At 49.7% G+C, this 23402-nt stretch overlaps 1 protein-coding gene across 6 annotated transcripts in view; it reads right to left on the bottom strand.

Annotated features, from left to right (window-relative positions):
* Positions 1 to 23402, bottom strand: part of ECE1 (endothelin converting enzyme 1) — a 116424-nt gene that overhangs the window by 29057 nt on the left and 63965 nt on the right. For 5 of the 6 annotated variants that reach the window (XM_077150949.1, XM_077150952.1, XM_077150948.1 and 2 more), the window contains exons 3-5: positions 20132 to 20273; positions 14284 to 14496; positions 866 to 987 (exon numbers count right to left, since the gene is read on the bottom strand). In XM_077150949.1, the coding sequence (XP_077007064.1) occupies positions 866 to 987; positions 14284 to 14496; positions 20132 to 20273 (477 nt within the window). Of the gene's footprint in view, positions 1 to 865; positions 988 to 14283; positions 14497 to 20131; positions 20274 to 20905; positions 20969 to 23402 lie in introns of those variants that run through there. The other variant, XM_077150953.1, reaches the window with a different exon arrangement.

Genomic DNA, 23402 nt, shown 5'->3' with positions numbered 1-23402 from the left:
AAAAAAAAGTCTCCATATTTCAAATATCAGATCAACAAGCTATCGTCTATCCTGTTTCTCTGAGATCTGGGATTTTAGTCTTCTCGGCCCTCCCTCTGCCTTGGCACACACCATCAATCCTCTGCCAGGCTGGCACCTGGGCTCTGGGTCAGAGAAGAAGGACTGGTAAAGTCCCTGGCGCCGTCAGCTGCCGACCCCTGCTGCAGGCTCTTCCCCAAGCCAGGTGAGGACACTGGGGAGCCAGGAAACATCCATGGCTAGGCACCCCCTCTGTCTATAGAGGCCACGCCCCTGGCGTCCACCCCAGTCCAACCGAGAGGGACCACGGAGGAGAGACTCCTTCCCCCGCCCAGGAGGAAGGGCAGGCCCCCGGGTCGCAAGGGTTCCCCAATGGGGAGAGCTCTGGCCCAAGACTCCCTGTCCTTCTAGAACATGTGCACACACCCCTCCACATTCACAGACATACCCTAAGGAAAAGGAAACAGCAACGCAGGGAAACATTTTCCTCATGTATATGGCCCCCATCCCAGACACAGATGCATGGACAGACACACAGGCATAGGACGGACACCCACAAAAGATGCTGGCACACATGTCTCACACAAATACACACACAGCCATCTGCACCCACACAGAGACAGGCAAACATAAGCACACACACAGACACACACTCAGGCATGCGTGTGCACAAATAACCCAACACACATATCAGCAGACAGTCGGACCCTGCAGCCCAGCTGGGCACAGTGGCTGGAGGTGTGAAGTGCTTGGGTTCTGGTGGTACCTGGGAGCTGGGGTGGGCACTGAAGTTGCAGGCAGGTGGCCTGGGCTGCAGAAGGCTGTCAGCTGGCCCAGGGGGACTCACCTTCTCAATCAGCTCCATCAGAGGCTTGGCCTTGAGCTCCTCAATTCTGGTCTCGTTCATACACGCATGGTAGTACACCTGAGCCTTCTTCTCTGCCTCACTCGCGCTGGCCGTGGAGTTCTCTGGAAAGATAAGAGGAAGCAGGGTTTGCAGCGCTCCCCTATTTGCTCACCAGGAGGCCCTGGGTGAGTCCTTCTTCTCAAAGCTTTGATTTTCTCAGCTGCAAAACAGAGTTATGGCCCCTGCTTGCGGGCAGTGGAAAGGAACCCAGGCACAGCAGGGACACGAATGTTCCCAGACTGAGCCCAGCGAACCCAAGGCGCTCCCTAATTTTAGCTCACTGCACCTAAGAAGAGCACACCATGTCTCAGGCAGGTCTGCAGGTGTGTCCCAGGGCTGGCAGCCTGGGGCTGGAGGACAGTCGGCTTCCTGTGCCAGTTAATATGCAGCCCTAACACCCCTGCTTGGTGCATGGAAAGAGACCATCTTGGTTTTCAGATCCCAGATGACCTTCCTTTGATAAAGACTGGAGTTGGAAGGAAGATTTAAAGGCCTCATTCATTATGAATTTCCTTTCTTCTTTCTCCTCAGAGGAACTGACCACGTTTACAGGACTTGCAGTAGACTCACAGGGCCATTTTCCATTTCCCTTCCCAACCCTGGCAAGTAGCATCTCAATCCTTACAGCCTCTCAGACCTCACAGCTGGACACCCAGCAAGTTTTGCTCCCTTCTCCCTGGCCTCCAGGCCCTGGTCTGGATACTACCTGCTGAAGGCAATGTACTTCTATATGCACAGGTGCGGGAGGAACCTGTCTGCACCCAATGAAGGCAACCACTTCCCGCACTTCTCATCTTCAAACGATCTACTATGCACCAGGGCTCCTGTGTCTGAGCTGTCTCAGAGCCAGCCCGAGATCATGCCAGGCTCCCTGACCTCTTCCGTTTTGTCTTACTCCCTCCCTCCATGGGGAATGTCTCGCTGCTTCAGCTACTTTTTCTCACTTCACCTTTATTTCTCCCAGACCCTGAACCTCCTTCCTTTGCTTCCTTCAAAGACTCCTCCAAACCCCACCTCCTCCACAAAGACTTTTCTAGCAAAACGTTACCCATTTACCCACAAAGAGATACTGGAGGCTTACTCGGTGCCAGGGACTGTGCAAGTACCAAGGATGCAAAAGACAATATCCTGGTCCCCACGGAGCTGCCCCTTCAGTGTGAACATACAGATAAAAAACAAATAAATACATCAAGATGAGAAACCTCACCAACTTCCCCAAATTGAATTCTTGATATTCTCACAAGCAGTGTGGACAATCAAAGCTATAGGCTGAGCCCCCGATCTTGGAGTTTGTTCATATGAAACTTAACCCCACAATGGATAGGTCAAGCCTACTTAAAATTATGCCTAAGAGACACCCCCAAAAGAATCTCTTTTGTTGCTCAGATGTGGCCTCTTTTTCCAGCCAACACAACAAGTAAACTCATTGCCCTCCCCCTGTCTATGTGGGACATGATTCCCAGGGGTGTGGACCTTCCTGGCAACGTGGACAGAAATCCTGGAATGAGCTGAGACTCAGCATTAAGGGATTGAGAAAAACCCTAGAATGAGCTGAGATGCAGCATTAGGGGATTGAGAAAACCTTCTTGACAAAAAGGAGGAAGAATGAAATGAGACAAAATAAAGTGTCAATGGTTGAGAGATTCCAAACAGAGTTGAGAGGTTATCCTGGAGGTTATTCTTACGCATTAAATAGATATCACCTTGTTAGTCAAGATGTAATGGAGAGGCTGGAGGGAACTGCCTGAAAATGTGGAGCTGTCTTCCAGTAGCCATGTTTCTTGAAGATGATTGTATAATGATATGGCTTTTACAGTGTGAAAACCTTATGTCTGATGCTCCTTTTGTCTACATTATCAACAGATGAGTAAAACATATGGAATAAAGATGAATAATAGGGGGAACAAATGTTAAAATAAATTTAGAGTGAAATTCTGGTGATTGGTGAGGGTGAGGGGTGGGGGGTATGGAATGTATGAATTTTTTTCTGTTTTCTGTTTATTTCTTTTTCTGAATAGATGCAAATGTTCCAAGAAATGATCATGATGATGAGTATGCAATTATGTGATGATATTGGGAATTACTGATTATACATGTAGAATGGAATGATCAAAAGTTATGAATGTTTGCGTTTGTTTGGTGTGTTTTGGTATTAAAAAAAGAGAGAGAGAGAAACCTTACCCCTAGCCCTTCTGCAAGGAACACTATGAAAATCCTACTCAGCCTCCAAGGCCTCTCTCAGAGATAGTCTTTTCCATGAGGCCTCTCTGATGCTCTGGGCAAGATGCTGATTCATGAAGACCCTTCACACTTCCTGAGTACCTACTAAGTGCTGGGTACTGGGCCGAATATACATTTTACAGACGTAAAGCAGACCACCCTCATCCCCCAGGAGCTCGGGCCTCATGGTGGGCACAGACAAGCAAATAAATGACTGTATGGTGTAAAAGGGCTTTTTTATTTCATCATAGTTGTATATTCATCATGATGACCATTTCTTGGAACATTCATATCAATTCAGAAAAAGAAATAAAAAGAAAACAGAAAAAAATTCATACATCCATACCCTTACCCCTCCCTTTCACTGAGCACTAGCATTTCAATCTATTAAATTTATTTTAACATTTGTTCCTTGTAATAATTTATTTTGAATCCATATATTTTACTCATCTGTTGATAAGGTAGATAAAAGGAGCATCAGACACAAGGTTTTCACAATCACACAGTTACATTGCGAAAGCTATATCATTATACAATCATTTTCAAGAAACATGGCTACTGGAACACAGCTCTATATTTTCAGGCAGTTCTCTACAGTCTCTCCATTACACCTTAACTAAAAAGGTGATATCTATTTAATGCGTAAGAATAACCTCCAGGATAACCTCTCGACTCTGTTTGGAACCTCTCAGCCATTGACACTTTATTTCATCTCATTTCTCTCTTCCTCCTTTCAGTTGAGAAGTTTTCTCAATCCCTTGATGCTAAGTCTCACCTCATTCTAGGATTTCTGTCCCATGTTGCCAGGAAGGTCCACACTTCTGGGAGTCATGTCCCATGCAGACAGGGGGAGGGTGGTGAGTTTGCTTGTTGTGTTGGCTGGAGAGAGAGGCCACTTCTGAGCAACAAAAGAGGTTTTCTTGGGGGTGACTCTTAGGTCTAATTTTAAGTAGGCTTAGCCTATCCTTTGCAGGGATAAGTTCCATATGAATAAACCCCTAGATTGGGGGCTCAGCCTATTACTTTGGTTGTTCCCACTGCTTGTGAGAATATCAAGAATTCTTCACTTGGGGAAGTTGAATTTTCCTCCTTTCTCACCATTTCCCCAAGGGAACTTTGCAAATACTTTTTTTATTCACTGTTCAAATCACTCTGGGATTTATCGGGGCATCACTCTGGACAAACCTATAAAATCTCATGCCCTACTCAAGGTTCCATGTATATTGGTGCTCAATTAGGCTGTCCATATAAGTTATATTAGGAAAAGCACTAGTCAAAATATAATATTTGTACCAAATGAACATTTTTTTTAGTCTCACACATAACATTTTAAAATAAGAATTACCATCTATTTTCAACACCCTGCAAACTGACATTACTTTGTCCTTCCTCATGCAAAAAAATTTTTAAATTTGTACCTTTCGTCACTATCAATGTACACTCTAGGCATTCCTAGATTATATCATCTCAGTCTTTATCGTCTTTGTGAAAGGGCTTTCTCTGATTAATGAAAATGACTCAAGTCCAGAGAAAAGTCACTGCCTCTGGAGGAGCGGGGAGAAGACGCTTTATTTGAGCTGGTTCTTCAAGTTGAAAAGTTGTTCACAGGATAGAAATGAGGAGTGGGGGAGGGGTGGGACAATAGGGAGAAAATCAAGGAAGCATGAAAGGCTGTTCAGAGAAAAGAAATACACTTAGTGTAGTCACTGGGTACAAAGGGTCCAAGGCTTTCCCTGACCAGTCTTCAGTCGGCCCTCCCAGCTGTGGCTCAAGCGCCCCCAGCTCTCATCCCAAATGGCTCACAGTTCTCACTGGCCAGAGAACACCAACCCAGCTCTGGCTGAAGGGGGGTCGCTTCCCCGAAGAGGGCCGGGTCAGCCTGGGGCTACTATGAAGGGAGGAAGGGAGAGAAGAGACAAACAGGGTGCAGGGTCCTGGGTGACAACGGGACACTCAGAGCTGGAGGCTGAGCCCCAGAGACCTCGGTGTGTCCTCAGGCCCCATCTGGGCAGTAAGAGAAAAGGCCCTGTTGGGCTTCTCGCCGCTCCTGAGGCTAAGGAGAAAAGACACAATTCCCTGCCTAGGATGGGAGAACCACATCCCCAAAACCACACACACAGGGCTTCACGGCCTCCCAGCCCAGGCTCCTGGAAGGACAAGCTCGGAAGTCAGGCTGGCCAGGCCCCAGGAGCAGCATCTCCCGGTCCACAGCTGGGTCTGGCCACAACCTTGAAATACCAGGACCAGTGCCTGGAGAGGCGCAATCTGCTCCAGCCCATGAGAGGACCTGGCCTCGCCTTCCTCGAGGGCCAAAGGCCACCAAGATAAGAGATCCAAAGAAACGTCTCCTGGGGAACAGCCTGGCTGTGCCAATTCCAAGGCCCAGCCACAGCGTCCCCTTTTCCCGACACCTGCAAACAAGCACTGCACTGAGAGAAGGAACGCATCCTCCCTTTCAGGCTGGGTTTCCCTCTTGCCTGCACTGGCAGAGCTCAAACTTCCTTCACCTGAGTTCCAACAACCCAAGTTTCATGTTCACCTGTTTCCCAGAAAAAGTTTATTAGGTGGCGGCTACTGGGTTGGCTGTGGAGGATGCAATCGGCAAGACAAACGGGCCCTGCCTTCACAAGGCTTGCAGCCTAGCGGGCTGGGCAGACAGCGACTCAACAGTCACAAGAGCATCCAATTCCATACTGGGTGAAAGCTATGAAGCCCAAGTCCAGAAGCCCAGAGAGAGGATGAGGGACCCATTCTGCAGGGAAGCCAGGGAAGCCCACTCCGAGGGAGCCACGAGTGAGGATCGGGCTGAAGGATGCAGTCCCCGTGGAGGCCATCTGGGGCCAGGGCCCCCTGCCCACTATTCCGTGTCCTGGTGGTCCCGGTGTCAGCAGGGGCAGGCCCACAGGAGGGCCCTAAAGTCCACTCTGGATGGGGAAAGACATGAAGGGGTGACGGGCCAGGTGCCTGCAGGACACTCACACAGGGAGGACATGGGGCAGGTCGGGCAGGAAGGGAGAGGGGTAAGGGCCCACTTGCCCTCTGCACGTGTCTCGCTGGGCTCCTGCTGCTGAGGCTGGGTGGACGGTCACGCCCCCGCCCCCATCGGTTCGCAGTCTCGGGGACCACCACAGTGCATCCTCCCACCTTCTCTGCTTCCTCAATCGGGGGGCACCGACTGCATCCGGCTCCAGGGGGACAAGCATGGAAAGAGTCGGCCAGGGGTAGGGACAGGGGACTGCAGCAGACCAGGAGAGCGAGGGCGGGGGCCAGGCCGGGAGTGGCAGCCCAGGAGGAGGCAGGACGCGCCTGGAGAGTGAGAGAGGACACCACGTTTCCTGGGCCAGAGCGAGGGGTTGCTGCTTGCTGGCTGAGATGTGGAAGGCAGGTGTGGGGAGCAGGGTGAGGGGCTTGGTTTTAGGCAGTTTAAGTTGGTGATTCCAGGAGACATCCAAGAAGAACTCAGGCCTCAGGTGTTTAACGAGTCGTTGCCTTGAACTGTTTTCCATTCAGAGACGCAGGAGATTCCTTAAAATTGCCAATCTGGTCCTGTATCACTATTCCCAGGAGGAGCAATCTTGCCCCCAAGCAGGAGGAGATCAATTCTTGGGGAGGTTGGGGGTGGGGTTAAACATCTTTCTTTTTGGGCGGGCCACGGTGGCTCAGTGGCAGAGTTCTCGCCTGCCACGCAGGAGACCTGGGTTTGATTTCCGGTGCCTGCCCATGCCCCCCCCCCAAAAAAAGTTTCCTCTTTGTATGTACTAAGCACAGATAGATTTACAGTACATAGAGAGACATGCAATATTTCTCTGACTTTAAATTTTATGGGGGGGGTTACAATTCAGGGGGAAAGAAAGCCTCCTTGTTGTGAGACTGACAAAAGGTTGAGAGATGTGCCCTGGGCGTCCCCGAGCCTGCCCCAGGGCCCCCGTGCTTACAGGCCCCCTGCCGGGGATTCTCCTCCCCTCACACCCTCGCGGTCTGTTCTCACTTAATTCCAGTTTCTGCTCAAATGTCGCCTCCCGGGAGCCGCCCCTCCCTGACAGCTCAGCCCCACGCCTCTGGACTTTCTTCCGAGACCCCACTCGGAAGGAAAGCTCCGCACGGGGACAGCCGAATTCCTCACACAGTCCCGGCACGGGCGGGGTCTGCCACTCAACAACTGTATGACTGTCAAGTGAATAAATGAATGACGAGTGAATGAAGGAATGTTCTGGGAGCTCCAGAGAGGAAGATACAATCACTGCAGCCTTGCTCCTCCAAGACACTGGGAGAGGGTTCGGTGGAGCGGGCAAGGAGGAAGCCAGTGGCACCCCAGACCAGCCAGCAGGGCTCCCAACTTCTGGGTGCTGCCTTCTAGAGCCCCCACGTTCCAGGAATTTCTTCAGTCACTTGCCCAAAGTCTCAAGAGAGGAAAGAGGGCAGCATGACATCGGCCCGCTGCCTGTCCTGGGAGTTTCCACTGGAACGCCCCGTCCCACATCACTCCTCGGGGAGGACGCCAGCGCCCCACAGATCGAGACGGGACAAAGCCCGCTGCAGGGTGGGGCTCCTGGAACTCTGCACCCCACACCCCCTTGGCTGCAAGGGGCCCAAACCCCACACATGGGTGGGGCCAGTGTTTGTTTTAGATAAAACACAGGCTCAGTTCAGACATTCACAGGCCTCCGCAGCCCCATCCTGTAGGAGGAGAAGGGGGGGCCCATAAGGGAGGCGCCTCTTTCTGCAGAAGGACAAAAGTAATGACGATACTGTTCCAGTTACTGGCGCTGAAGGCAGGCCAGGCCCTGTGCTGAGCTGCTCCAACAGCACAGCACAGCTCTTGTCCCATTTTATGGAGAAGGGAAAGGAGACCCAGGGAGCTGGAGCTGACCTGCTAACCAGTGGGCAGCTGGAATTTGACCCTTGGCCATTCTTAGCCTCCTGGAGAGAACCAGCTGCTTCCTCAGAGTGTGGGTGTGTGGCTGTGTGCTCATCTTTCCTAACAACCCCCACACGGGGCTGTTATCAGTTTCCACCCAATTTATACAGGCAAGAAGTCAGGTCACTGGTCCAGAGTCACACGAGGAAGCGGCAGAGGCCGGGACCTGAGCCTAAGCTCTTTCTGGAAGGTTGGCTTGGGACCCCCCATGGCGAGCCCACTCAATCGTGCAGCTCCCTAAGGAGTGCGGACACCTCCTCCCACCCTTGACTCAGTCAGTCGATTCACTTCCCCAGTGAGAACCCCTGCACGGAGACGCCAGCCTTGACAGGAAGTGTTTAAGAGGCAGGCGCTGTGCATAGAGGGTTTCCAGACTGCACCAGGAACATGAAACAGATACAATTAGACAGTAAAGACGAGCAAAACAGATCAAAATAAAAATACAAGTGATGTCACAGGCTGACACAATTAATTGCCAACTCACTGCCATGGGCAGATTTAATGCTCTTGGAATGATTTTCTTCTGTTTTTCTCAGGAGACTGGTGTCAGGGTATAGAAGCCCATTAGTCTTTCCTTTATGGAACCTGTGTTGCTTGCATCGTTATAGCAAACTTGTACTTATCGTAGAATGTAAAATAGAGTAAATTTGACAGGCACACAGAATGTCATTGTAGCTCAAGCCCAGAGAGACCCATTGGCAGTCATGGAAGGCACAAGGGAGGAAGCAGGTTTGAGCTAAGTCTGCAAGGCCTGGGAGGGGTTGGGTGGACTCCAGATGGCAGAACATCTGCGCTGAAAGCACAGCAGTGGGACAGCCGAAGGCCAGGTCAAGTCTAAGGGCTGATGGGTCTGGCTGCAGTTGCAGGGCCCCTTCTCCTGACGAAGGGAGGCTCAGTCTGGTCTCCCTAAAGCCTCGGAGGATTGCCCTAGGAGGAGAGTGTGGGGATGAGGGGCTGTGTAGACCACAGCTGAGGTCACCCACCTCACTGGCTACAAGGCCATGCCCTGGAGGCACCAGGCCCGGTTCAGTCCACCTGCTTACAGATCTGCCTGGGTTTCCTCTGAGGGGGATAGGGTGAGTGGGGTCACAGTCCACAGGCAGAAGCAGCTTGCCCCAGAGCTACCCAAACAGCTGTCCTTCCTGGCCAGCAGACATTTCTTCTCCTGCAGACTGAATGACCCTTCTCCTCTGTCCTCCTGTAGTTGTGTACTGCCCTGATTGTCCCAGGCCGCTCAGCTCCTGCTTCCTCTGAGACCTGCTGGCTGACCCCTTTGTCTTAGGGAAGCTGAAGCCAGCCTGGCTTTAGGCCCAAGAACACACTGGCCCACACTCCAGCCTTCTGTCTCCCACTCACCTGTCTCCTGCCCCTTCAGGGGTTTCCGGTATCAAAACAACAGGGCATGCAAATGAGGGGCCATTTCCAGACTAGTTCCCAAGATGAGCCTGGGGCCAGGGACCCTGGGATGGGCCTTCCAGGGAAGCTCCGGGGCAGTGGGTCGTGAGGGTAGCCCAGCTATTGTGCTCATCAGGCCTGGGGATCAGCTCTCCTTGGACCAACCTGGAGAGCCCTGCCAAGCAGCCACTGGGCAAGGAGGCTGACGAACTGTGTTTCTCTGTCCACCTGTGGGCTCTACTCAATCAGTCTGCTCAGTGGAGTCAAGAGAGAAAAAAGAGTGCAGGTTTTGAGGCCCTGCAGCCCTGGGTACAAATCCCAGCTCCACCATTTCCTAGCGTGGTGACCTGGGGCTAGTGGCTGTGCGTTTGAGTCTCATCTGTAAGGTGGGCACCCACAGCCTACTCCGTGGGTTTACCACGAGGATCATATGAAACCCAGCATGCCATAAATAGTCCCTGGACCTCCTTCCCCGATCACTGCGCCCACATAGGTGTTTCTATCACAAATGAAATAGTCATAATAAACAATGATTACTCTTCTCATTTACCACCCAATCAATCCTTAGACCATCCCAATTAATGTGCTGAGTGAGATCCCTTTAGATGTGAAGAGTGGTGGTCTCCCTGCAGCCGCACAGTCTGTTTGGGGAGGGGATCTGGACTGGAGCTCACCTACCCCCACCAGGAAAGGCAGACCCGATTTACTGAGCACTCCTGCGGGCCAGGTTCTGTGAAGCCCTCTGAGCTGCCACAAGTGATTGGATACTTGCAGAAACCTTAGATAGGTGGCATTGCTATCCCCATTTTACAGATAATGACACTAACCTGGAGAGAAGCCAGGTCACTTGTCCAAGGCCATCTAGCTGAGAAGCAGCCGAGCTAGCAGGCCAGGACTTCCTGAAAGCATCAGACTTTGGCTCCAGGTCAGGGACTTGAACATGTGTGTGCTGGTTTCAAACTATTATGTACCCCAGAAAAGCCATATTTTAATCCTGATCCAATCTTCCGAGTGCAGCTGTTTCCTTTAATCCTGATTCAATATTGTAGGGTGGAAACTTTTGATTAAATTATCTCCAGGGAGATGTGGCACCTTCAATTGTGAATGTGGCCTTTTGATGAGATGGAGATGTGACTCCACCCATTCAAGGTGGGTCTGGATTGGTTTACGAGAGCCCTTTAAAAAGGGACACACTTTGGAGAAACCTCAGATGCAGACACTTGGAGAACAGTTGCTTCAGAGCCAACTTAAGACCCAAATATTTGGAGATGCAGAACCCAGATGACATCGCCATGTGCCTTTGCATGATATGCTAAACAAGCCAGAACCAAGAGTCGTGGCCAAGAGGAGCTAGGCGAAGGCCCACAGATGCTTAGAGAGGAAACCACTGGAAACAGGCTGAAAGCAACAGAACCCAGGAGCAAGGGATAAGCAAATGCTACCAGGTACCTTCCCAACTGACAGAGGTGTTCCAGACGGCATCAGCCTTTTTTGAGTGAAGGTAACCTCTTGTTAGTCCCTCAATTTGGACATTTTCATGTGTAATAGAACTGTAAATGTTAACTTATTAAATTTCCTTTTTAAAAGCTGTTCCATTTCTACTATACTGCTTTCGAGCAGCTTAATAAACTAATGCAATGTGGTTCTGGCTGTTCCATGCCCAGTTCAGTGCAGCTCCCTGCACAACCTGGTCCTCAGAGACAGGGTGAAATGCAAAGCCAGGGCCCAGGCCTGATGTCCATCCCGGTGAGCCCTGCCACCTTGGGGACGGGGGAAGTCAACTCAGTCCCAGCCCCACCCCAAGGTCCTCTGAATAAGAACCAGTCCCAGAACCGGCAGGGTCAGAGCTCATGAATCCATTCCCAACACAGAAGGGCCAGCTCCAGGCCTGACTGAGAAGGGAAAGGCTCATAGTTCACTGTTCCCTTTCTTTCCTGTTTCCTCTCAGGAGTGAGTTCTTCCAGGGGCTTAAGACCCCTTCTCTACTCCAAATGGTAGGGTGTCCTTGGCAAAGTTCCTTAACTTCTCTGAACCTCAGTTTCTTCATCTATTAAGTGGGGACAACAATTCCTAGGCCCTGGGCTTGTGGTGGGAAACAGGGAAGCCCTGGGTACAAAGTGCCTGGTACCATGCAGGCAACCAGCAGGCAGTCAACCAGTGTTGGTCTCTTTCCTCTTTCCTTCAGGCCTTAGTGCTCCCTGCTCTCTCCCAGGCTATCTCCAGCAGGGTGGGAAGAGAGCCACCTCGGGCCCTTGGACCTGCAGGAGGGGCTGCTGGGACAGGGGGAAGGACAAGGGCAGGAATCAGGCCAGTCTCGGCTCTGCCACCCACTAGCCTAGTTGTGACAGATCTCTAACTTATCTGGACCTCGGTTTTCTCATCTAGCAAATGCGGTGAACAGTACCTTCCCTACAGGAGCAAATGGGATGACATCTGCAAAAAGCTCTCCAAACTAAACTGCTGTGCAAAATGCAGGATTGCACAACGAAAGTAACAACATAAGCAACAGCCACCATGATCTGCTAGGCCTGCACAAAACACTTTAAATTTATTTTCTCATGTAATTCTCCTAACTCTAAGGAGGAAGCATGGTTACCATTTTACTGAAGGGAAAAACCAAGCCCAGAGAGGTTATGTAATTGACTCAAGATCACACAGTCAGTAATTGACAGAGTCAAGATTTAAACTCAGGACCTGGTGACTCTGAAGTAAGGGCTCTAAACCATCTTGTTATGTTATTGGACTATTCCCTGCTTCAGCTGATAGGTCCTGCAAAGCCCCCAGCTTTGTCTTTGCCTGGTGGGCAAGGGACATCTTGAGTTCCAATCTTATAACCACAGAAATATTTTCCTTCTAAGTTTCCAGTTCTGAAATGAAAGGCTGTGAGTCCCCTTATCAAATGCACCTTTGCCAGCTTAAAGCATGTATGGAGACATCTCGAGCCGGGGCTTTACTATTTCTGATACAGAGTTCCTTCCATCCCAGCCCCATGCACCATCCTGCTTGGATCCTCTGGGAGATAGGTGAAGATGTTGCTGCTTTGGCTGCCTCTACAGGCCCTCACCCAGGAGCTGCTGGGATCAAGGATAATGGTGGGGGCACGTCACCCAGCAGCAACACACCCCCTGGGGTTGGGGTGGAAAAGAAGGGAAAGGTCTCCTTTACTTTTCATCTAAAGTTAGTCTTCCACTGTCATCTAAAAAAACAAAGTTGCCTTAAATTCTTAACTGTCAGATTATCTTTTCCTATTTCATAGGAAGGTTTATGCCCCTTTGAAAAGATCTGTCCCCTTTGACGTGTCTTCCGTTTTGCCTACTTTTGAATGTTTTGTAAAAACTCAATTTAACAAGTATTTGTTAAATCTAAGTTATATCACTGGTAGATTAACTGACTGGCTTTTTTTTTTTCTTCCTCATGCAAAAGCATTTTAAAATTTGTACATTTAGTCACTATCACTGTACACTTTAGGCATTCCTAGATTATACCATCTCAGTCTTTATCGTCTATCTTTCCTTCTGATTTTATTTGAATCCCCAGCCCTCCTCCCTCTATAATTTTCACATTCAGTTTCATTCAGTGTGCTAACATTATTGTGCTACAATCAGGTAGTATTGTACTATCTGTTTCTGAATTTTTACAATCAGCCCCATTGCACAAGCTGTATCCTTTCAGCTCCAATTACCCAATATCTACTCTATTTCTATCTCCTGATGGTCTCTGTTCTTAACTGAAATTTTCCAAGTTCATTCATTAATACTAGTTCACATCAGTGAGACTATACAGGATTTGTCCTTTCGTGTCTGGCTAATCTCACTTAGCATAATGAACTGACTGGCTTTTTTTTTTCCTTCTTCTTTTTTTAACATGGGCAGGCAACAGGAATCGTACCTGGGTCTCCAGTATGACAGGCGCGAACTTTGCCTACTGAGCCACCCCAGCCTGCCCTGAAGTAATTGGCTTTGGATCCAGTCAGTCCCAGGATGGGGCGGGGGCCACGGGGAGTGGGAGAGGGCAAAGGTCCCAGCTGCCAAGGGGTTCAAGTCAGGGCTGAGCAGCACATCCAAGCTCGCCCTGATTCAACAAACATAAATTATGGGCAAAGCTGCAAACGAGACAGACGTGGGATGCTAATCTGAGGATAAAACCATCAATGGGGTGGGCCACGGTGGCTCAGCAGGCAAGAATGCTCGCCTGCCATGCCAGAGGACCCGGGTTCGATTTCCAGTGCCTGCCCATGTAAAAAAAAAATCAATGCTGAAATCAACTAGAGCTACCAAAGGTCTAAAAAGCTGCAAAGAGAAAAGCTTTGCATAGATAGCTTATCATACAAGCCTTCACGCCACAAGGCCAATGCCCAGCTCACTGCCTTTGCGGACTAGCTCTCCAGGAGCTGTTGTCAAACTTTTACTGGATCACAACCTTAAAATCTGACCCATGGCGCCCAGCCACGATTCTTTTGGCTTACAACTCTCAAAACTCAGTCAGTGCTCAGCTGCAGCTTGAATTCACGAAAGCAATGACCACAGCTACCGGCTGTTATACACCTACCATGTGCCACACACCACACTAATGTTTCACATGCGTGGCCTCCGGTCTCAACACTCTGCAGTCTGGGTGTAATTAGTTCCATTTCACAGATGAAGAAACTGAGTCTCTTTACCCAGGATCACACAAGGACAAGGCAGAAATTCGAAGCCAGATCCATCTAGTCCAAAGCTCAGCTTTCCCACTCTGCTAAACTCCTTCCTTCACTGGGCCTGGCTGGGTGGGCTCTGGCTGACAGCCCCCCTCTACGGATGTCATCAGCCCCCTGCCCCGTGCTTACCGAGGAGGTACTTGATGATGGCCTGGTTGTGTTCCCAGAGGTTGCTGAAGGTCCCCCAGCGTGAGTGGCCATCGGGCACGGGGTTGGCCTTGATCCAACCGCCACAGGCATAGGTGAAGAAGTCCTGGCAGGGGTCAGCTGTGGGGTCCATTGAGTTCAGGATGGAGCTGGTCACGGAGACGCAGGCCTCGCTCAGGCAGACCGGGGGGGCTCCTGCAGGGGCAGGAACAAGAGCCCGTGAGGAGAGGCAGGGGGAGGCTGGGGGAGCGCAGTGTGGCAGGCCTGCAGCCTGGGATGACAACCCCTCCTCCAGGACTGACTAGCCAGATCTGGAACTGGAGGGTCAGTGGACCCCTACAGAGAAATGATTTCAGCAGATCTATGATCTCCTGGCTTGTAAAAGAAGACTTCTGCTCAGTTGCCTTAAAATCCTTTCTATGGCTTTAAAAGGGATCCCCAACCCAAAGCGTTTCTTCCACAGATATTCACCAATTTATTTCTAATGCCTCTGGTGCTCCAAAAATTTATTCACTCATTTGTGCATTCATTTACTCAACAAAATAACTGAGTGTCTTCAGGTTCTTTGCTAAGTTGTGTGTGTGTGTGTGTGGTGTGATGTGTGGAGGATATAAAAGGCATAGTCCTTTCTTTCAAGAGCTAATAATTTAGTTGGGGACACAAACCTCATATAAGAAGGTTAAAGGACAACAGTATGAGAACGCTCCTCGTTCCACAAATAGAAGCGGACTTTTTCCTACATGCCTAGTGGAGGATACAGACAATACAGTGCCAGGATTTAGGAAAAAGGAAAGACTATTAGGAAAAGGAGAACAGAATTATAAAAAATTATTCCCTTTGCATGAAAAGGCCAGGAGTTACTTCACACAGAACCCTCAAAAAAAAAAAAAAAAAAAAAAAAAAAACCACCCTAAGAAATTGTTTTTGTTTAAGGTGATTTTTATATACGAGGAAACTGAGGCATAGTGGGGCTAAGTAACTTGTTCAATGTCTAATCTGGTATTTGAATACCATCCTTTTTCCACTCACCATCTCCCTTTCCCTAGGGACTGCCCAGAGTATTTTTTGAGTGCTGTCATGGGCCTGGAAGCATCTCTCTCATGCTGACTGGGCCAGCCCTAAGGTGGGTATTGGGGAGGGCTGTCAAATCCTACAAGTGGCTCCCAAACGCTGATGGGCACAGAATGCAGCTTCCTTTGAGGGGTTCTTATAGGACATGGGGCAGGAGCGGCGAGGGATGTCCAAAGGCCAAGGGAAGGGGCCAAACCTCTGCCTCCAGGTGCACCCAGGACCCCTGGTCAGGGGGTTCGAGCGAAGGAACCCAACACAGGCAGCTCTGCAGCCCAGGCAGAGGCGGCAAGGTGAATCTGACCCCGTGGGAGATGGAAGCTGAAGCTCCAGGACTAGAGCTAATGACACAGACCCACCTAATCAACAGCTCTTCAACTGTTGACACAGGCCATGCCAGGACAGTGCAGTCTCTTTACTCAACACCACTGTGCCACGCATGTTACACACATTTGTGATCCCATTAAGTCAGGCATCACATACAGGTATGCTAGGCACATTTATAGAAAAGGAAGCTGAGGCTTGAGAGAGTAAACGGAATAAAGTCTCACTGAATAAACAGTGAACCGGATAAAGTCTGAGTGGGAGACTGTCAGCTTCAAAGCTGCGTGCTTTCTGCTTTACCCCATTTCTTCTTTGCTGGCCAAGCCAAGGGCTGGCGTGTCCCAACAGGCGAGCTTGGTTTCCCTACTGCACAGGAAGGCGGTGAGGCTGGGGAGGCTGGGGAGGCACTAGAGGCAGTTAGACCTGGGTTTGAATCACAGCTCTCTGCCTCCTGGCGTGGGGCCGTGTGCACGCGACTCATCTCTTTGTGTCTCAGTTTCCCTGTCTAGAAATTAGGACAAATGATAGAACCAACTTTACAGGGCTGCTGGGATGAGACGAGAGCTGAGGCTCAGTAAATGGTGGCCAGCCCGTTCCTACCCAGCGACCTGCACCTTTAGCTCTTTATGTCCTCTGTGGACAGAGATCTGGGGATCCAAGCAGATGTGACCTGAGGAACGCTGGGGGCTGGGGCAGATGTGCCCAGCCCCTTCCCTCCCACATGCTGGCTCTCTTGCCCTGGTCTGGAGAGGCCAGTGGCTGGGGATGGGGGCTCAACTGCCTGGAGTCTTAGAAGGCTCTCAAGTCAATCTTTAGATGCAGAAAAGATTGCCTGATGGGCAGGGGCAGTCTGGACCTCACTTGGAAGCCACAATGCCAGCCGGGACTGGGATGGCCTTGTGTGCTTCACCTGTGGGCTTATTAACACCTGATGACAAACAAAAAGTCCTTCAGCTGAGGGCTCAGAGGAAAATCAGGGTGACTTTCTCTTGAGGGAATTGTATGTTTTGAGATAATAACACCACACTTAGAAAAAAATTGCTCCGATGGCCATGAAAACAGAGAGAGGAAATGGCGGGAGATATGGTGCCATTTAAAATATCTTTAGATGAGATCATCCTTATCAGAACTACAAGGAGGGGGGTGTACCGGAATCTCTATGCAGGGGAGGGGCTGAGGAGGAAAAGAATTTCTGAGTAGTTTGAGGGAAAAAAAACCACCTCTTTACAATTATGATATAATTTCATATTTGGAAAAGGAAAATAATACCTATTGTTTTAATACAACAAGTTACAGGAAAAAGAGCCCGGCAAAACCTTAGCTGGCGGTAATAAACTGACGACAGACCATAAGAGTGCTTCAAGGAGTGGGCATGGGGGGGCGGGTGGGCAGAAGGAGGAGAGAGAGAGATTGATTAAGGCTTTCATTCATGGTCACGAAGGGACTTGGGTCAAAATTAAGAAACCTGTCCAAGGAATCAGCCTCACAGGTTAGAGTTCTGTACTGAGCACCTACTCTGCCAGGCACAGGCAAGGTCCCTAGGAAGTTGCTTAAGAAATAACTGCTTGATTATTTAACTAGCTGACTATTTAATTGTTTGCAGATCCTCTACTAAATGTGGCTGGCCCAGGAGGTGCTTAATGAATATTTGATTGATTAATTAATTAATTGTTTCTAGGCCCTCCTCAACTAACATCTAGGAATACACCCCTAAAACTAGGTTCAGTTTCTGTCTTCCTAAGGAATCCTTTCCAGACCCTCAGACCGGAGCTAACTGTCCCTCTTTTGTGCCCCTTGGCTACTAGAGGTCTGCCATCCTAGCACAGATGCTGCTGCACTGTCATGCTGTCACCTTGTCTACCTCCCCCACTAGACTTTGTGCCAGTATCTTGCTTGCTTGAATATTCCTTTTGCCCAGCATCATACTTGGCACTAAGCAGCTATTCAATACATGCTATTTGAATGAATGAATGATTGAAAGAATGAGCGAGTGAATGAAAGAGCTTTGTCCGCACTTGGTCCCCACCTGTGGAGGAAGAAAATATTTCTTTCCTCGAGGACATGCATGATCAGTTGGGAAGGCAGGCACACGGCTCAGATTTAATTCTCAGATACTTGTCTGGACAATGCCAGGCCTCACTGCTCTATAAGACACTGCTGTATAATATCTCCCAGGGATATATTCTGGGAGAATTTATTTGTTTTGCTTGCTCTTTGCAAAGCATCTGAAGTTTCTGGAAAGGAGGGTGCAGCAGGAAGGTAGATAAATCTATACATCAGTGCCCAGGCATAATTTACAGGTGGGTCTTTCAAAACCATCTGAGGATTTGCTTTGACCTGCCTGATGTGCTGAGGTTACTACTGATATTGGGGTGGATACTGTTTTCCTCGCCAAGGCAAGTGATGGAACACCTGATATCCAATCTGGCTCGATCCTGGTGAAGAGGGACCATCCTCTCACCCAAGTTGAGGTCTGGGGAAAACCCTTTTGCATTCATAAGAGGACTGGGACAGTGGCAAAGCCAAGATCCTCCCATGTGGGCCCCACCTGGGAATAACAGCAGAAGCATTTCCTGACCAATCACTAGCAGCTGACCCTTGGGGACTCCCTGCTGGTTTCTGGCATAGAAATATTTTGAGAGCTCCTGGGAGCAGTCTCATGGCTGCTGGAGTCTGGCCTGTTCCCATGCACAGGGCTAACAGCTGGGCAGAAGAGACTGGCCAGGGTCCAAACTGACCGGTAGGGTGCTCTGAGCTGAAGCTGATTTAGAACAAGGCAAGAGGGCAGCTGCTGGATGATGGTCATCAGTAAAGAAAGGCTGCCCCAGGCCCAGTCCTCCTCCTTGTTCCTTCATCCATTCAATTTTTCATCCATTCACTCTGCAAACTCTTGCACACCTACAGCATGGAGCTTTATGCTACCCACATATGGTTAAGGGCAGGGAAAGCATTAATGAAATAATTAAATATGCAATAAGCATCTAATGGCCCAGGCACAGTACTAGGCACATCTGGTAAACAACCTACAAGCCATTAAATAGTTAGTTGAATAAGCAAGTAGTTATTTCTTAAATCATCTTGGTACTTACTAGCCTGGTATTTGGCACAGAACAAGCACTCATGAGAAGTTTGTGGAATGAATGAATGAATGACTACGTGCTCGATCCAGGGGGATGCAAGGACAATTCAGATGAAATCCTACCCCCTGACCAGGCCTCCAAGGCCCCTCCCCATCTCTGTTCAGCACAGCTGCCCACACAGGCTAGCAGCTACACCTGGGGGTAAGGGCACACCCAGCCTGGGGCACATGTCCCCTGATCCTGTGAATGTTCACGGTCTCTCTGACGGAGCGAGTGGCCAAATCAGTACAATGGGACCCTGAATAAAACCCAAGAAGCTCTTCAATTAGGTGGACCATCTGCAGTCAAAAAGCTAGATGTTGGGGCACAGGGGAGTGAGAGAGACCCTGGAATTGGCTGGATTCTGCATTTTCCTTTTAAACTTGGACCTGCCCCTTTCAGTTTTGAGCATTGACTTGGAGAGGCATCTGGCTAGAGCCACAGAGAACCAACTTCAGATCTTACAGCAGGGTCAGAGAGGAGTCCCATATGAGTACTGGTATCGCAAAACACAGGGTAGGACAGATCCACGTGTTACAGAGGTGCATAAATGGTGCTCAGACCAAGAAGGAGAGCTTTCCAAAAGATGGGGCTGTTTTAGAGCCTGAAAGGCCACTTCTGGGGGCACCAGTACATGCCTGGACACACTGCAATTACAAAGGGAGGCACAGCCTGGGCTCAAGGACTCGACAGTTTATGCTTGAATTCCAGCTTTCCTATCCACTCCCTTGCCAGCCAAGTAACCATGGGAAGTCATTTAGTCTCAGTGCCTCCATTCCCTCATATGGAAAGTGGGGCCAAAAGTCACCAAACCTTATAAGGTTGCTGTGAGGAGGAAATGAGATTACACATATTAAGTAGCAGTGTAGGGTTTGCTCCGTGCAACAGTATTCCGAGAATGGAAGCCATTACCTCCATTTTATTGGAATTTAGGATGGGAAATGGTGTGTCTAACCAGCCCACATCCTAATGACAATAGTGCCTACAGCTAAGGTTAAGTAAGTCCCACTAGGCATGAGGTATTTTACAGACATTATCTTTGATCCTAAAACCATCCTAAAACTGGGCAGAGCTGCTCCATTTAAAGTAGACAAGACATGGGCTCTGGGAGTTTAAGTGACTTGTCCAAGTACACACAGCCAATAAGTTTTAAGTCAGCTCCTCCTGACTCGAAAACCTTTCACTACTGTACAATGCCCACCGCACCCCACTCCCGGCCTGGCTCCCCTCCTCGAGCTTCGAGGCTGGCCCCAGCTTGTACAAGGGGAGAGAACTGGGGGCGGAAGTGAGCCAAGCCCATGACACAAAGACACACTTACTTGTCCGGTACTGGATGCCCATCACTGTCAAGCAGGCCACCAGCCCTGCCACCAGGAGTGTCACCAGCACCAAAAGCCGCTTCTCCACCTGGGTCCGTGTGGCCCAGCACCTCTGGCCACTCCGAGAGCTGCGGAAGTTCACCTGCATGGAAGGAGGCAGGAGGGACAGGGAGCACATGAGCCCTGGGCTCCCCCAACCCAGGAGGAAGGGCCTCTGCAATGGGTCCAGGCGCCGGGGAGACATCAGGGCCATCCTCTCGTCTCAGAGGTGGTCCAGTTCCCACGGGATCAGCCCTAATCCAGGAAAGAAAATGCCACCCTCCTCACAGCTCAGATTTGCTCCCAAACATCAGAGTCAAGCAGCTAACCCAGCCGGGATTGTATTTTTAGTGTCACCTGATATGGGTGGAAGGGAGAAAAAAAAAGAAAAAAGCTTTTTCCTATTTCGCCACTAAGGAATTCAAAACAGAACAGGATGTTTGGACTTGCAGGCATCCAGCAAGCACCCAGCTGAGCTCTCCTCAGAGTCCCCACCAATGGGGCTGGGGACAGGAGCGACACAACCACAGCTGACATGTTCCAGAAGCACAAGCATCCTCAGCTCATTAAATCCTCACAAACCCACGAGGGCTGCATTATTAATTCTCTTTTTATAGATGAGGAAACTGAGGGCCAGAGTTGACACCCTCACCCCTTGTCATGCGGCTTAATGTGGTAGAGCAGGGATTCAAGCCCAAGTTTGTCAACTCCAGGGCCCACGGGTGGGTCAGAGACCTGGGCTTGGGGAGGTGTTGGGGGATTCGCAAGGAGAAACGGCTCCATTCAGGCATTTTCCCCAGAAGGAGGAAAAACGTTCCCGGCCTCCCAGTCTGGCTAAACAGGAAAGGAGGCACAATGAAAGGAAGTGAAGGGCGTGGCAGGGCCCTGGGGCTGCAGGAGGACGCCAGCCAGCACTTGGAGTCCTCGGCTCAGGCCCCTCACGTCCGAGGCCAGCTCGGGGTTCCCCTCTATTCCAAGGGTTGCCTCCTGGAAAAGCGAGGACCACAGGACAAGAAGGGGCTTCCGGAAGAGGGGGCTCGATTCAGTGAACGTGTGGGCAAACAGCTGAACACCAACTCAGGCCCATGCGGGCAATACAGAGGGGAAGATGGACTCTCTGGCTTTCAGCTGCTCACAGCCCAGCAGGGAGGCAGATAAAGCAGACTGGGGTGGAAACAGGTTCAGTCAGGGAAGACTTCCTGGAGGGGGTGATGCATGAGCTGGATCATAGAGAATAAGCAGGAGCTGTCCAAGTGAATGAGGGAAGAGGGTAAGGTCTAGATCCTGGGAGGCCCTGTAAGAATAGGTTCTAGAGTTTGGCGTTTTTCCTGCTAGATGTCATGATTAGATTTGCCTTTTGGAAGGGCCAAGGAGGGAACAGGGCCTGGAGTGGGCGGGTAGGTGAGCAGGGAGACTCCCAAGGAGGCTGTCACAGCCTGCCAAGGAGCAGGGACACTGGGGAGCCTATCAGGGAAGCTGGGGAAACCCAGACCCTGACCTGTCAGGGGACCCACAACCAGCCCAGGCAGTGGCCGCTCTCAGAGGTTGGGCCACAGCCCTGAGGGAGACTCCACTGGTACCTCAGGGAAGGGCACCAAGAGGCGGTGTGGTTATCACTGGGATGTTTCCTGGGCAGGAAATGACTAGGAATTGCTGCACGAGAGAAAGGGGAACACAAGAACTTTTCATGGAAGGAAAACTGGGTCCTAAAACCAAGAAGAGGAACCTGAAGCTGGTGACATCTCTGCAGAGGTTCAGCGGGCCGATCCCTGCTCCCCGGTCCCTCTGCGGTCCAGGAGGCTCAGACACTGAGACAGAAAACTGGGTCTCATAGAGAGAGGGATGCTGACTCCTGAAATCCCTTAAGAATCTTTTTTAAAATGTGAGAAGTGACGATATCTGACCCTGCTCTTCTCATTAGTTCAGACTTTGAGTGGTGAGGGCCTGGTGCAGAGACAGCCTGGGATGATGCTAATGTGTGCATAACTCTCAAAAGCTTATAAACTTCAGAATGATGGAAAATCTTTGGTTACGGATGGTGGTGATGGTGGCACAACATTATCAATGTAATTAATGGTACCAAATTATATATTTGAATGTGGTTAAAAGGGGAAACTTTAGGTTGTATATGTTAGCAGAATACAATAAAACAAAACACAGGACTGTACAACACAACAGGGAACCCTAATGTAAACCATGGGCTATAGTTAAAGTACAATTATAATAGCATTTTTTTTTATCAACTGTAACAAATGTAACCACACAAATAAAAGGTATTAGTGGGGGGCACAGGGGAACTGTATATTCTGTTATGACTTTTCTGTAAACCTACAACTTCTTTAATAAAAAATTTATAAACTGTGTCTTCAAAGACATCAATTTATGGTGTAGCAGCTTGAATCTACTATGTACCCCAGAAAAGCCATGTTTTAATCCTGATTGAATACTGTAGGTAGATATTTTTGATTATATTATCTCCATGGCAATACAGCTCACCCAAATGCGGGTGTGACCTTTGATTAGATAGAGATGTGACATGAGATGAATCTTGATTAGTTTACTGGAACCTTTTAAAAGGGGAAACATTTTGGAGGGAGCCAGAAACGAAAGAGGTGACAGAAATTTCAGAGAGCAGAGCTGATGCCGACATTTGGAGAACTGAGACACAGATATACGGCGATGCCTAGAGCCTAGTCAGAGAACACCATGAGATGTTAAGCAAGCCAGAACCTGGAGAGAGCCAAGGGAAGCCAAGAGATGAAAGCCAGCCCTGGAGAAGCAAAGTGAGGGAGCCTGACAGGAACAGCGGCTGAAAGCAATGGAGCCCAGGAGCAAGGGATCAGCAGATGCCAGCCATGTGACTTCCCAGATGACAGAGGTGTTCCTGACATATCAGCCTCCCTTGAATTAAGGTATCTTTCCCTGGATGCCTTAGTTTGGACATTTTTATAGGCTTAGAATGATACATTTGTAACTTATTAAATTCCCCTATTTAAAAGCTGTTCCATTTCTGGTATACCATACCACATTCTGCAGCTTACAAATGAAAACACTCGGGCACCGGTAAGCAAAGGGGTCCCGAAGGATCTGAAACAAAGGCCCCCTCACCTGGGGATGTGAACATCTACTCTCACTGTTCCTAGCTGTCCTTCTGTTCCTGGACCAGTCTCACCCTTCCTCCCTCCTCTTTAGATCTCTCAGTACCTCCACTATCATGGCCCAGCTCATGGGG

This window comes from Tamandua tetradactyla, chromosome 2, assembly GCF_023851605.1.
Source record: "Tamandua tetradactyla isolate mTamTet1 chromosome 2, mTamTet1.pri, whole genome shotgun sequence".
NCBI lineage: Eukaryota > Metazoa > Chordata > Mammalia > Pilosa > Myrmecophagidae > Tamandua > Tamandua tetradactyla.
The sequence above is the reverse complement of the archived record's forward strand: the minus strand, read 5'-3'. Positions and strand labels throughout refer to the sequence as shown.